At 39.7% G+C, this 14,271-nt stretch overlaps 1 protein-coding gene across 1 annotated transcript; it reads left to right on the top strand.

The window, feature by feature from the left end:
* Positions 1-225: 225 nt before the first annotated feature.
* LOC113766359 lies at positions 226-1,938 on the top strand. Its single transcript, XM_027310559.1, has one exon. The coding sequence runs from the start codon at positions 226-228 to the stop codon at positions 1,936-1,938; it is 1,713 nt and encodes a 570-aa protein (XP_027166360.1).
* The last annotated feature ends 12,333 nt before the right edge of the window (positions 1,939-14,271 follow it).

Here is a 14,271-nt window from a genome sequence, read left to right as displayed (position 1 = left end):
AAGGGGCTGTGAGAGAATATTTTGGTGAGCTTATTAGAGTGATTTGAGTTACCATATACGAGTGTGAGAGTAAACACTTAGGGAGTGAAGTGACAAAAAAAAAAAGCAAAAGAAAACATTACTTTTTTCCCTATTTCCTTTGCTACTAACCCTTGCAGGTACACTTGAGACTCCATGTCTAGTGGAAACGAAGGAGTATCCCGTCCCATGAACTTTGAACAGATGATGGAGCAAATGGAGAGGCGTTTCCAACGCATGCTAGAACCCATTCAAGATGAGTTGCTGCAACTCCGAGCGTCTGGAACACCAAAAACCTCTAAATCCATGCGAAGGCGAAGGGGCGTGGAGGAGTCGTCCGATGGTTCCAATAATGATGATGATGATGAGGAACCTCGAATTCGACCAAGGCAAAGGAACCAGACTGGACCTACCGATGTATTCAAGGGAATCAAGATGCAAATCCCTGAGTTCAAAGGACGGTCCGATCCCGAGACCTTTCTCGAATGGTTATCCAAGATCGAAATGGTCTTTTCTTGCCAAAACTACACCGAGGTGCAAAAGGTGCAATTGGCCACCATGGAATTCACTGAGTACGCTGTGGTTTGGTGGGACCAAATCAAGAAGTCTAGAAGGAGAAATGGGCTACCTGAGCTTATTCCATGGCCCGAGCTTCGAGCCATGATGCACACCCGCTTTGTACCTGGACATTACACTAGGGATTTATACCACCGGTTACAAACCTTAGTCCAGGGCAACCGGAGTGTGGATGAGTACCACAAGGAGATGGAGATCCTGATGCTTAGAGCGGATGTACAGGAGGATCCTGAAGCCACCATGGCGAGATTCTTGAGCGGGTTACGACCCGATATTGCTGAACGAGTGGAACTTCAACATTATATGGAGTTGCATGAGCTTGTAGACAAGGCTATTAAGGTCGAGCAAAGGCTCAAGAGGAGGGGTACCACTCGATCGAATTTCGGCAATACCACCTACTCTACCAACCGCCCATTCCAACCAAGGAATGATTCTCGGCCTTCACCAAATGCTCCTACACCAAAGCCGAGATTCGAGGGAGGTAAGGTGGGCAACCCTAGTATTAGTAAGCCGCCCTCTTCTACTCCAAAATTTGAGGAGCCTAGGGTACAAACTAGAGCTCGTGATACTCGATGCTTCAAATGCCAAGGTAGAGGCCATATTGCTAGTCAATGTCCCAATCAAAGGACTATGATTATGATGCAAAATGGTGAGATCGTGAGTGAGGACGAAGCCGAGTACGAAGGCATACCACCTCTTGACGGAGGTAGTGATGGGGAATCGCCAAATGAAGAGGAGTTTAGTGCACCCGAGGGTCATTTTGGGACTGCATTGGTTGCAAGGAGAGCATTAACTGCACGTGTTAAGGAGGACGAGCTTCAACGGGAGAACATTTTCTACACCAGGTGCTTCGTCAACCAAGCACTTTGTAGTGTGATTATTGATAGTGGGAGCTGCACAAATGTTGCTAGTTCACTCATGGTGGACAACTTGAAGTTGCCTACAAGGGATCACCCGCGACCCTACAAACTCCAATGGCTCAACAACTCTGGGGAGGTTCGAGTAACCAAGCAGGTTCTTATATCCTTCCAAATCCATAAATATTCTGATGAAGTATTATGTGATGTAGTTCCTATGCAGGCTAGTCACATTATACTAGGTAGGCCTTGGCAGTTTGACAGACAGGTGACTTTTGATGGTGTGACTAATAAGTATAGCTTCTTGTACAACAGTAAGAAAGTCACACTAGCTCCCCTTTCCCCCAAACAAGTGCATGAGGACCAATTGAAATTGCAACAAGAGTTTGAGAAGTATAGTGCAAAAAGAAAAGAAAATGAGAGAGCCGAGGCAAAAAAGGAGAGGAAAAAGGCTATAGATAGCTCGGCAAGTGAGGTAAAAATCTGAGGGAAAACAAATGCTCCTGATAAAAGCCAAGAAAGTGAGGAAGTTAATGAGAGATGAGCAGCCACTTCTTATGCTTGTTAGCAAAGAAGTAGCTCTGAATGTGCATGAACTTGATACTAACATACCTCTTGAGGTTAAGTCTCTTTTGCAGGAGTATGCTGATATCTTCCCCGAAGACGTGCCAAGTGGATTACCACCACTTAGAGGCATTGAGCATCAAATTGATTTCATCCCTGGAGCTTCGTTGCCAAATCGACCAGCTTACAAGAGCAACCCGGAGGAGACTAAGGAGTTGCAAAGGCAAGTGGATGAGTTGCTTGGCAAAGGATGGGCACGTGAGAGCTTAAGCCCGTGTGCTGTCCCAGTCATTTTGGTGCCCAAGAAAAATGGTACGTGGAGAATGTGCACTGATTGTAGAGCCGTAAATGCCATCACGGTAAAGTATCGCCACCCTATACCTCGCTTAGATGACATGCTTGATGAGTTACATGGGGCTGTGTTCTTTACCAAAATTGATCTCAAAAGTGGGTACCATCAAATTAGGATTAAGGAGGGGGATGAATGGAAAACTGCCTTCAAGACTAAGTATGGATTGTATGAGTGGTTAGTAATGCCTTTTGGGCTAACTAATTCACCTAGTACCTTCATGAGGTTAATGAATCATGTTCTGTGTCCATTCTTAGGAAAATTTGTGGTACTTTACTTTGATGATATCTTAATTTATAGCAAGTCTTATGATGAGCATCTAGAGCATATTAGGGCTGTTATGGATGTACTTCGAAGAGAGAAGCTCTATGCCAATCTCAAGAAGTGCAATTTTTGCACTAACGAGCTTGTGTTCCTAGGGTTTGTTATAAGTGCGCAGGGAATGAAGGTGGATGATCAAAAGGTGCAAGCTATTCAAGAGTGGCCGACACCACGGTCCGTGGGTGATGTTCGAAGCTTCCATGGACTTGCGGGTTTCTATAGGAGATTCGTGAGGGACTTTAGCACTATTGCTGCACCCTTGACCGAGTTGATCAAGAAGAATGAGAACTTCCATTGGGGAGATTCTCAAGAACAAGCCTTTCGCGCTTTAAAGCACAAACTCACACATGCACCTGTACTTGCTTTACCTGACTTTTCTAAGACATTTGAAATTGATTGTGATGCTTCAGGTATTGGAGTTGGAGCTGTGTTGAACCAAGAAGGAAGACCTATTGCCTACTTTAGTGAGAAACTCAATGGGGCTGCACTAAACTACTCAACTTATGATAAAGAGTTGTACGCCCTCATTCGAGCACTACAAGTGTGGCAACACTACTTAAGGCCTAAGGAGTTCGTGATACACACCGATCATGAGTCCCTTAAGTACCTTAAGGCCCAGCACACCTTGAGCAAGAAGCATGCAAGATGGATTGCATTCGTGGAGTCCTTTCCGTACGTGATTAAATACAAGGCTGGTAAGTCTAATGTGGTTGCGGATGCACTCTCCCGAAGGTACTCTCTACTCACCTCCTTAGATGCTAAGTTGTTAGGGTTTGAGCTGATTAAAGAGCTCTATACCCAAGATAGTGACTTTGGTGAGCTTTACACTTCTTGCAAACACACTGGGCAAGGTAAGTTCTTCATTTCCGATGGATACTTGTTTTGTACCAATCGGCTTTGCATCCCACATGGATCACTCCGAGAACTCTTGGTAAGGGAATCCCACTCAGGTGGACTTATGGGACACTTTGGGGTTGATAAGACTCTTGTCATGCTGCAGGAACACTTCTATTGGCCGCACATGAGGAGAGATGTTGCACGGGTGGTGGAACGGTGCTTAGCTTGTAAGAAAGCTAAATCCAAGGTACACCCGTATGGCCTTTACACCCCATTACCTATTTCTAGTGCACCATGGGTAGATATTTCTATGGATTTTATACTTGGTTTGCCTAGATCCAAGTATGGCCATGACTCCATTTATGTGGTAGTGGATAGGTTCTCTAAAATGGCATACTTCATTGCTTGTCATAAAACGGATGATGCATCTCATATTGCTAACTTATTCTTTAAAGAGGTTGTGAGATTGCATGGCATTCCTAGGACCATTGTATCTGATAGAGATGTTAAATTTCTGAGCTACTTTTGGAAGACACTCTGGTCTAAGTTAGGCACCAAATTGCTATTCTCTACTGCTAGTCACCCCCAAACTGATGGCCAAACTGAGGTGGTGAACCGTACATTAGGTACTTTGTTGCGTGCCATCATCAAAAAGAACTTGAAATCATGGGAAGAGTGTTTACCTCATGCTGAGTTCGCTTATAATAGGGCTATCCATTCCACTACTGGTTTCTCTCCATTTGAATGTGTTTATGGCTTTAATCCGCTAACACCACTTGATCTAGTGCCATTACCTAGTAATGAGCGCGCACATTTGGATGGTAAGAAATGTGCAGAGTTTGTTAAGCACCTGCATGAGAAAGTCAGGGCTAACATTGAGAGGAGAACTGCTCAATATGTCAAGCAAGCTAACAAGGGTCGCCAAAAGTTGATCCTTGAACCTGGAGATTGGGTGTGGTTACACATGTGCAAGGAACGTTTTCCTGAACAAAGGAGAAACAAATTACAACCACGGGGTGATGGACCCTTTCAAGTGTTGGAGCGCATCAATGACAACGCCTACAAACTTGATCTTCCTGGTGAGTATGGCGTTAGTGCTACATTTAATGTTTCTGACTTAGCCCCTTTTGATGCAGATGATGCTTTTGATTTGAGGGCAAATCCTTCTCAAGAGGAGGGGAATGATAGCATCATAGTACATGACCACGTCTACAATGGCTCGAGTGCTCAAGGGGGTGAGGATCGCGTGCAAGTTCCAAGTGGATCCATTACTAGAACTCGAGCAAAGAGATTTCGTGAGCAACTCAGTGTACTTATTCAGGCCATACACAAGTCCTTTGAAGGATTCATACACTCAAGTGAGGGTGATCGCGGTCCGGTATTGAGCATTGAAGCTACACCTGAGTATTAGGGTCTTACCAAACCCTAGTTAGCGAGATTCGCATTATAGTCATTTAATTCCACATTAGTTGATTAGATTGAATAATTGGCTAAGTGCATGTTGCACATAGAAATGCCAAGGGTAAGATTGCTTTTTAGTCATCATTATTTGTTAAGGTGAGCTGCCTTGGAGGGAAAGCCCACATGAGACCCGACTCATCGAGGGCCCATATTAGCACACCTTTAGTTCCTTTTCCTTACTAGTTTAGGGTTTACTTGTAGCCTATATAAGGCACCCCATTACTCCTACAAAGACAGACACTTTTATGATAAAAATATTGAGAGAGTTTTCTCCATAACTTTCAAGCAAACCTTGAACAACTTAGAGTTATACTCTGGTGTTCTTGTTCGGCTTATCAATTCAAGAATCGCACTTGAATTGTGGCGCCTTCTACACTTGCCTGAGGTTCACTTATTCGTTTGATTACGGGTTGAGATAGTATCAACAAGTTCGTAGTCACGGGGATTAGAGGGGTCATAGGGTTTCCGCTGCCACCATTTCTTGCATCCGACGTCAAATCCAACAAGCGATCTTGGGTCGCGAATCTCCTCACCAACGAGAATCGTATCAACCAAGCTCTGGTTGGTCCCTCAAATTGGAATATGACAAAGTTCACCTGTCTTTCCTCCGTATAATTCAAGGTGACAAAAATATTGATAATTGTTTCCAGCCATCTCTTCGCTACCTCCGGGTCTGGCCCTCCAAGAAACTTGGGAGGAGAAAACTTTTGAAACCGCTCTAGGACTCTGACGGCCCCACCTCCCCCTAGGGCGTACCCCAGGGTTTGGCGGGTCGCCTGCCCAACTCTCGCCAGGACTCACTCACTCATAACTCAAGAAAAACAACGTACATCCATAGAAAATAAATTACACATCCACTTCAACTTTAATATATACATTGATGCTCAAATCCAGATACAAAACTTCTACACACCAAAATACTTCAAAGTGTTTACAATTCGAGTACAATCAACCCTAGTCGAGTGCTAACGTGAGTTCCATTTCAAAACTTCAAAACTAGACTACTCTGTACCAGTTTCACGCCTCGCTCGTACCTCCTGTAAGGAAAACAAATGGCGTGGAATGAGCTAAAAATCCAGTGAGGTTCCAAATAGCAAGTTGACCATTATTAAAAAGTGCAAGTATCACGTAGCAAAGTAATGAGTATGAAAAGTTCATAAAAGTGAGCAATAACACTTCAAGTAGCAAATCTCAAAGTGAGCGAGTGTAAAGTTTTTCTTTTAAAACGAAACAATAACACGATAAGTACTAATCATTCCAATGTATAAGGATACGGATGGCTCTCAGGAGCCAAATTCCCATTGCATCACTAGAGATTGATCAAGTAATAGTTGACACTCCATCAACTTTCAAGTAGGTAACCAATCCAATAAAGCACCACTTAAACTACTCTCCGTCCACCATCCAAACCCCATACCGGGCCGGAACTCCAAGATAAACACTGGTGGTAATACTCAAGTATACCGATTAGTCGAGGAGATAACACTTCACTCGACAACACTAGATACCCATGGTTCGTTATCTAATCGACCAATCCCTTGCCGGCTCGACTCGATTAACTAGCCAGTGGGGTTTGGGTCCCCAAGAAGTCGATGAGATAACATCTCCAATCGACTGAATCAAAATAAAAGTACAGAGACGGGAATGAGAGGCACCTCCCACTCACATTGAGTGTGGTACATGCTGCCGCTCAGCACTTATAAGTCAAGTACAAGTATATCAAGTCAATTGCAATAATAAACAAGTATATATCATATTAGGGCAAGTACGATAAAGTACACTCTTGCCCGATCAAACAAATTACATATCATTAAATCACATGAGTCAAGTATTGAAAACAAGTGTCCAGTTCAGCCAGGTATTTGGAAGCACTCACTAAAGATGTAGTGCCTTTACGGATCACGTTCAGGTATTACTCCTTGTTTGGAGTCCAAGTCTGCGATAAAACATTGTTTAAGAGCTTTTGAAAGTAACTAAGGTTCGAAACTTAAACGTTTCGTTTAACGAGAATCACATAATTGAAACTTATTTGGAGAATATTTGTAAACTCATGCTCGCTCTTAAAACAGTGAAACTTTAAAGTGATTAACCTTTGAAATCTCCGTTTGAGTCGAAATAACGAGAAAATGTATTTCTATTTGTTGTTACTTTCATTTTCCAAGGGTACAAGTTTCGGCCGACATCACTAACTTATATACCTCTATGAACGAAGGCTTGGATACCCTAGACAAAGAGAATTCAATTCGTCCTCAAATTTCCGCTCAAGTTGCGAATACATACGTCTAACCCATGAGCGAGAATTTGGGCGGAATGCCCTTTGTGTTTACCTATTTTTCAGCCATTTATGGATTCATTATTTTTCTCAAGTCAGCCCCAAAATCACACACAAGAAATCCACCACCCTAGCCCTTCAATTAGGCTCCAAAATCATCCAATTACATCACAAGTCTAATAATACAACCAGAAATTAGTTTTGAAGACAAAAGGTTAACCAGCAGTTTTGAAATCTTATAGTATTTTGGTCACAAATCGAACTATGTTTATCGGATTGAGGCACAATTATACCGTTTCAAAGTTAAGACAAAGGATTACAACTTTCATGAAGACAACTCAACCCAGTTCATAGTTGATCTAGGTCGAATTTGGAGATTACAGAACTAGAAGTTCATTGTCAGTCTGGTTGTCAGCACTGGATTCAAATGGCAATAACTCAGGCTACACAATTCCGATTGAGACCATTTTAGATGCATTGGAAAGCTGAAACATAGGGTTAAAAGTTTTGTGTTTTGGCCAAAGGCTGATTTGATACAGATCAAGGTGAAAAATGAGGCCAAAGTTGTGAAATTTTAAAACTGTCCATGAAATGAGGCTTTTGGCAGTCAGGGGTATTCCGGTCATTTCACATGTTACAGTGCTCCGATTGAGCTGAAATTGTACAGGCAGCTATATAGCATCATTTCCTACAACTTTTATGTTTTGACTTAAGCCTAATTCAGCCTCTAATATGGACGAATGAAGCTGGTCAGAAGCAGGGCAGTTCATCATCAAAGCTGGAAATTTCACTACTAAAGCTGGAATTTTATAACTAAAGCTGGAAATTCAACCAAAGCTGGAAGACCATAAACAAAAGCTTAAAAGTTCACATCAAAGTTAAACCATCTCATATCAAAACTATCAAGTTCATCTCATGGCTGGAAAATGCATATCAAGGCTGGAATTTAAACATTAAAGCTGGAAAATGAAACCCTAGGCTGAAATTCCATCAATCTTCACCAATCTAGGTTATCATCCATAAAACTTCTAAGATTCAAGTCATCTATCCAATAAAATGCAAGATAAGAGAGAGAAGAAGAGTTTCGTAGCTTAATACCTTCAAACCTCAAGGAAATACACAACATCAAGGCTGCCCAAGCAAAATTACTCCACCCAAAACTTCCATGTCACCTTGTTGCAAGTTTAATCGGTTTAGATTTATGGTTCTTGTTGATTTCTCTCCAAATCAATCAAAATCCAAGATGAAATATGAAGTTTCTCCTCTCTTTTCTCTCTCTCTAGTTCGGCCAAGGGAGGAGGAAAATGAATAGCCCTTAAAGAGAGTTTACAAGATAAAGACTAGAATGGTCTTTGGTCAAAGGTCTTAGTCAAGGCCTTGGATTTTTTGTTTTTCCTCTTATTTTTGGTCAAAAATTTCGGTCATCTTAAGATAAAATTAGGGAAAGGAAAAATAAAATAAAACAAGGAGATTATGGTAAGAAAGTATTGGTCAAGTGCGGTACTCCACCGGTAACAAACGACGCACGTCAGTTCAAGCCTATTTTCCTTAACTCTCTTGCACTTGTGTTTTAACTTATGATTCACTAACTTATTTGTAGCACTTCTAATCCCACACTTTCTCTTACTTAATACTTCTTTTTATCCACCAAATTTAGTACACATACCTCACCAATTAATCACACTATCAAAAGACGTAAAAATCCTAGTTTACCTTAACGATGAAAGTAAAGGGAAAACCCTTGATTCTATGATTAATTGTAACTATTGAAGAAGTGAATGAGTAGTAAAGCTATTTTAAAATAATGGATTCCAAATAAAAGGAAATTTTTAAGAAAATATGAGGCATTTTACAAGTCCTCACAATCACACTACCAAAATGCACACAAAAACACACACCAAAACCGTAGTATGCACAAAAACCCTAACTTATGCCCTTCCTTTAGAAAAATTATAACTTGAGTTATAAATATCAAAATTTTATATAACTTGGCTTGTTAAAAACTAGATTTCAAATACTAAGAATCTTTAGAAGACACCTCAAAGAGATTTAGTTCATAAGTTGGTCCAAATTGAGTCATAAGCTACTACAACATTCCTATGTTTACTTGTGCAGGGCAGAATTTTCAGTCAACTTTGCCAATTTTCTGCAATTTACAGAGATTGAATCAGACTCTAAATTCTCCACCGTAAGAAACCCTATGAGTCTAGTTTCAAATGCAACAAACGGAACTCAATTCCGACCTTCTTATACGAAGTTATAGCCAATTTCCCAAAGCTGCGTAGAGCCTCCTGCGAAAATTTTTAGATTTTCTAACAACTTGAGAATATGAAACTATTCTTAACAAAATTCACTCTCTTGGCTCAAATTCAACCATTAAAGCAACCAAGAATCAAAGGTAAGTGAGTTCACATAAGGGTTATAAAGAAAAGTAAAATTTTTGGGTCTCACACTCTCTCCCCCTTAAAAGAATTTCGTTCTCGAAATTGTAACGTTTGCTCGCACAAAACTTGATGCTATAGAATTTTCCTCCAACTCTCAAGTGACTTTCTCTTACTCATAGTACAACCATAATTTACCTAGAGCCATAGAAACCCTTGTGGGTCATGCACGAAACCAATCCATGATGACACTTATTGATCCACTCTCCATGATCAGTTCAATCTCAAGTCCAATACTAGAACCTTTCACACCTTGAATTTTACCATCCAACTTTATCTCAAGTTCTCTAGTACTCTCTACTTTTGGTACTCAGATACAAGAATCCGAAACTAGGAGAATTCACATCTCAGGTCGTACGCTCCCAAGTGCAAATCTTCCAAGTTTAAAATTCCTACCTGACATACATATCTATCTACCTGAAGTATCACGATAAAAGTTTTATGTCTATACCTTTCATAATTCACAACTTACGCTCATGAAGAGCACTAAGTCCTTTATACGTATTCATATAATTGGGACCATATCACCACTTGGCCCAAACTCACCCCGCGCAGAGACCACGCGAAGCAGCTCTGATACCATTTGTGACGGTCCCACCTCCCCCTAGGGCGTACCCCAAGATTTTGCGGGTCGCCTGCCCAACTCTCGCCAGGACTCACTCACTCATAGTTCAAGAAAAACAACGTACATCCATAGAAAATAAATAACACATCCACTTTGTAAGGATCGAAGACAACCAAGTGGAAGAGATAAGCAATGTAAAGATCACAAATGTAACAATAAGTAAATAAAAAGGAAAGAATTGCAAACCAATTAACTACCCAACTCCTCTTGAGCTTGTAGATTAATTCAAACAAGCTTCTTCAAGTTAATAAATTACAATCACTCTTGTGTATAAAGGAAGGTTCACCTCCTCCTTGCCCCGAACTCCACTCGGTCAAGTTAGGAAGTTTTACTATCCCTCAGGACAACCCTCACAGAGCTACACTCATGAAATATTCACTCACAAATGAAAAGCTTACAATGAACCTCACACCACTAAGATTACAAATCTTCTTTGGAGAGTGTTTTCTCACTAAAAACTACTCTAGATCTTTTGTATCTTCAGTGTGCAAAAGTTATTTGAAAATTCTGACCATACTCTATTTATAGGAGAGCAACAAAGTGCTTCATTAATACTTCCAACGGATAGAAAGTAGCTGAACAGTCAACTAGCATTGGAGTATCGGACGTCCGATACTAATGTTTTTTGCGTCCGACAGCAGACAGTGAGTTGAAAAATTTTCTTCAATTCTATCGAACGTCCGGTACAAACTCTTTGTGCGTCCGACAGCAAACAAAGAGATTTGAGAAATCATCTTGTTTCTATCGGACGTCCGGTGGAGATATATTCAGCGTCTGATGGTTTCGTCGACTTTAAAGGATTCTATCGGACGTCCGATACTTGCGTCCGATCACGGTCAGTGATCCAGGGGGAATGTCTTATTTCCTTCGGATGTCCGGTGGTGGAGTTCTTCGTGCGTCCGAAGTTACGCAATGATTATCTGACGTCCGATCCAAGCGTCCGACAGCTTTCAGCAACCTTTGTCCCTTTCAATTGCACTTGATCTTGGAATCTGATTTGCTTCACAACTGAAAATATTTTCTTGAAGAGATATTAGTATTATCCATTGTTTTGTAAACATCAAAAGTTAGGGACCAAGGTCAACATTCTCCCCCTTTTTGATGATGACAAAACAATGGATGGAAGAAGGAAAAAGATTGAGGATATGAGCATAAGCTCCCCCTCACTCATTGCATCCAAACTTATAATCTTAGAATAGCTCCCCCTTACACATAACATCCATTTCTCCCCCTTTTTGTCATCATAAGATGAGAGAAAAAATTTCATACCGTAATCCAGCAACAATAACAGAGAATCCAATATTCCAAATAAAAACAGAGAAATGATACCAGAATTCAGCAATCACCAACATACCAACATATCACAGAGAGTTTAACAAAGCAAATCATCATTAGATCAGAATTGTTCTTTTCTCTCCCTTTTTGACATCATACAAATTCAGTAATATTCAAAAATATCAAGGAAAACTCAGTTCAAAGCATCAGAAATATCAAGAGAGAATTACCAAAAAATATATATATATTATGAACAAGAATCTCACCAATTTTACCAATATCTCCTGCTTGTTAGAGTTAGTATCATGTCTAACTATCCACATGCATTTCATACCTCTTCTCATGTTTTTTCTCACATAACAATCACTTTTCATGTGACATTTTTGACAACAAAATTACACATAACCAAAGAGTTATTTACATGAACAGGTTTAATAAATCTTACTTGTCTTCTCTTATAAATAGCAAATTCATTTGCACCAGAATTCAACTTCTTCTCATGAGTGCTAAAATGAGCCTTTGATTTATTACCTTGAAAATAATCTTGTTTTTTATGTTGAAGTAACTCATTTAAATTACCCATTCTTATTTCAAATCACCTTGTTCCTTTTTGAACATTTCACAAAGTCTTGTTTTTCTATCAAGTTCAAAGTGTAAAACAGTCTCACTCTTTTTTAAGAAATCACTTTCAATTTTCAGTTTTTTGTTTTCTTGAAAAATACGTGCATTGTCCTGAAGAAGAAAGCCAATTTTATGTTTTAATTCCTTGTTTCTAGCATAAGATTCTTTCAAACAATCATGCAATTTTATAATGAAAGATTTAAGATCATCATCACTTTCATCATCACTTTCAAATTGAGAGTTAGAAGATGTTACCTCATCATCTCCGATGGCCATGAAAGCCAATTGAGCATATTCTTCTCTCTTCAATTTCACCATCGGAGTTGCACTCATTCCATGTGAATTGGAAATTGTTGAATCTTGGTTTTCTTTCAACTTTCCTCTTTTTCATTGGACACTCACTCATGTAGTGTCCAAATTGACCGCATTCATAGCATTTGTCACCTTGCTTTTTGTTGGCCTCATACTTTTCTTTGTTTCTTGCATTGTTGAATTGATTAGAATCTGAATTGCTAGATCCTCCTCTTCTAAATCTCCTTTCGTTGAGGATCCTCTTGAAACTTCTTGTGATGAGAGCTATATCACTATCATCAACTTTCGCATCTTTTCCATCTAGAGAGGCAAAATCATCTTCATCATGAGATGTCTTTAGATCAATGCTCCTTCTTACTTTCACATCCTCTTCCTCTTGCACTTTGGACTTAAGTTTCAGCTCATAAAAGGTTAGAGAATTAATAAGAGATTCAATGGGTAAGGAATTCAGATCTCTTGCCTCTTCAATAGCAGTCACTTTACTTTCCTAATCTTTAGACAGAGCATTGAAGATTTTTCTATTTTTCTCTCCTAAGGTATACTCTTTTTCCAGAACCTCTAAATCTTTAATAAGATCATTGAATCTAGAATACATTTGATCAATATTTTCATGAGGTTCCATCTTAAACGACTCATATTTAGTAATCAGGATAGATTTCTTCTGTTCTCTAACATTCTCACTACCTTCATGAATTTCTTTCAATTTGTCCCAAATTTCTTTAGCTGACTTGCAACCCTTGACTCTAATAGATTCATTTGAGTCTAAAGCACAATATAACACATTCATGACTTTTGCATTTAAGGTGAGATGAGCTCTATCCACAGCAGTCAGTTCACTTCTTGTTTTTGGTCTAGATCTATGGGTATTTTCATCTATAAGAGATGCATCATATGGACCTTTACTAATAAAAAACCACAATTCAATATCAATTAATTGCAAAAAGGTGATCATTCTTTCTTTCCAACTCACATAATTTGACCCATTAAACATAGGTGGTCTAATGACAGAATGTCCTTCAAAAAATATGGCATTATTGATTGTCATTTTTACTCCTAAACCGATTGAGCTTAATCTCAAGGATACCAAACTCTGATACCAATTGTAAGGATCGAAAACAACCAAGTGGAAGAGATAAGCAATGTAAAGATCACAAATGTAACAATAAGTAAATAAAAAGGAAAGAATTGCAAACCAATTAACTACCCAACTCCGCTTGAGCTTGTAGATTAATTCAAACAAGCTTCTTCAAGTTGATGAATTACAATCACTCTTGTGTACAAAGGAAGGTTCACCTCCTCCTTGCCCCGAACTCCACTCGGTCAAATTAGAAAGTTTTACTATCCCTCAGGACAACCCTCACAGAGTTACACTCATGAAATATTCACTCACAAATGAAAAGCTTACAATGAACCTCACACTACTAAGACTACAAATCTTCTTTGGAGAGTGTTTTCTCACTAAAAACTACTCTAGATCTTTTGTATCTTCAGTGTGCAAAAGTTATTTGAAAATCTGACCATACTCTATTTATAGGAGACCAACAAAATGCTTCATTAATGCTTCCAACAGATAGAAAGTAGCTGAACAGTCAACTAACCGTTGGAGTATCGGACATCCGGTACTCCTGCTTTTTGCGTCCGACAGCAGGCAGTGAGTTTGAGAAATTTTCTTCACTTCTATCGGAAGTTCGGTGCAAGCTCTTTGTGCGTCCGACAACAAACAAAGAGATTTGAGAAATCAT

The sequence above is a fragment of the Coffea eugenioides genome, chromosome 3, assembly GCF_003713205.1.
Source record: "Coffea eugenioides isolate CCC68of chromosome 3, Ceug_1.0, whole genome shotgun sequence".
Classification (NCBI taxonomy): Eukaryota; Viridiplantae; Streptophyta; class Magnoliopsida; order Gentianales; family Rubiaceae; genus Coffea; species Coffea eugenioides.
The sequence above is the reverse complement of the archived record's forward strand: the minus strand, read 5'-3'. Positions and strand labels throughout refer to the sequence as shown.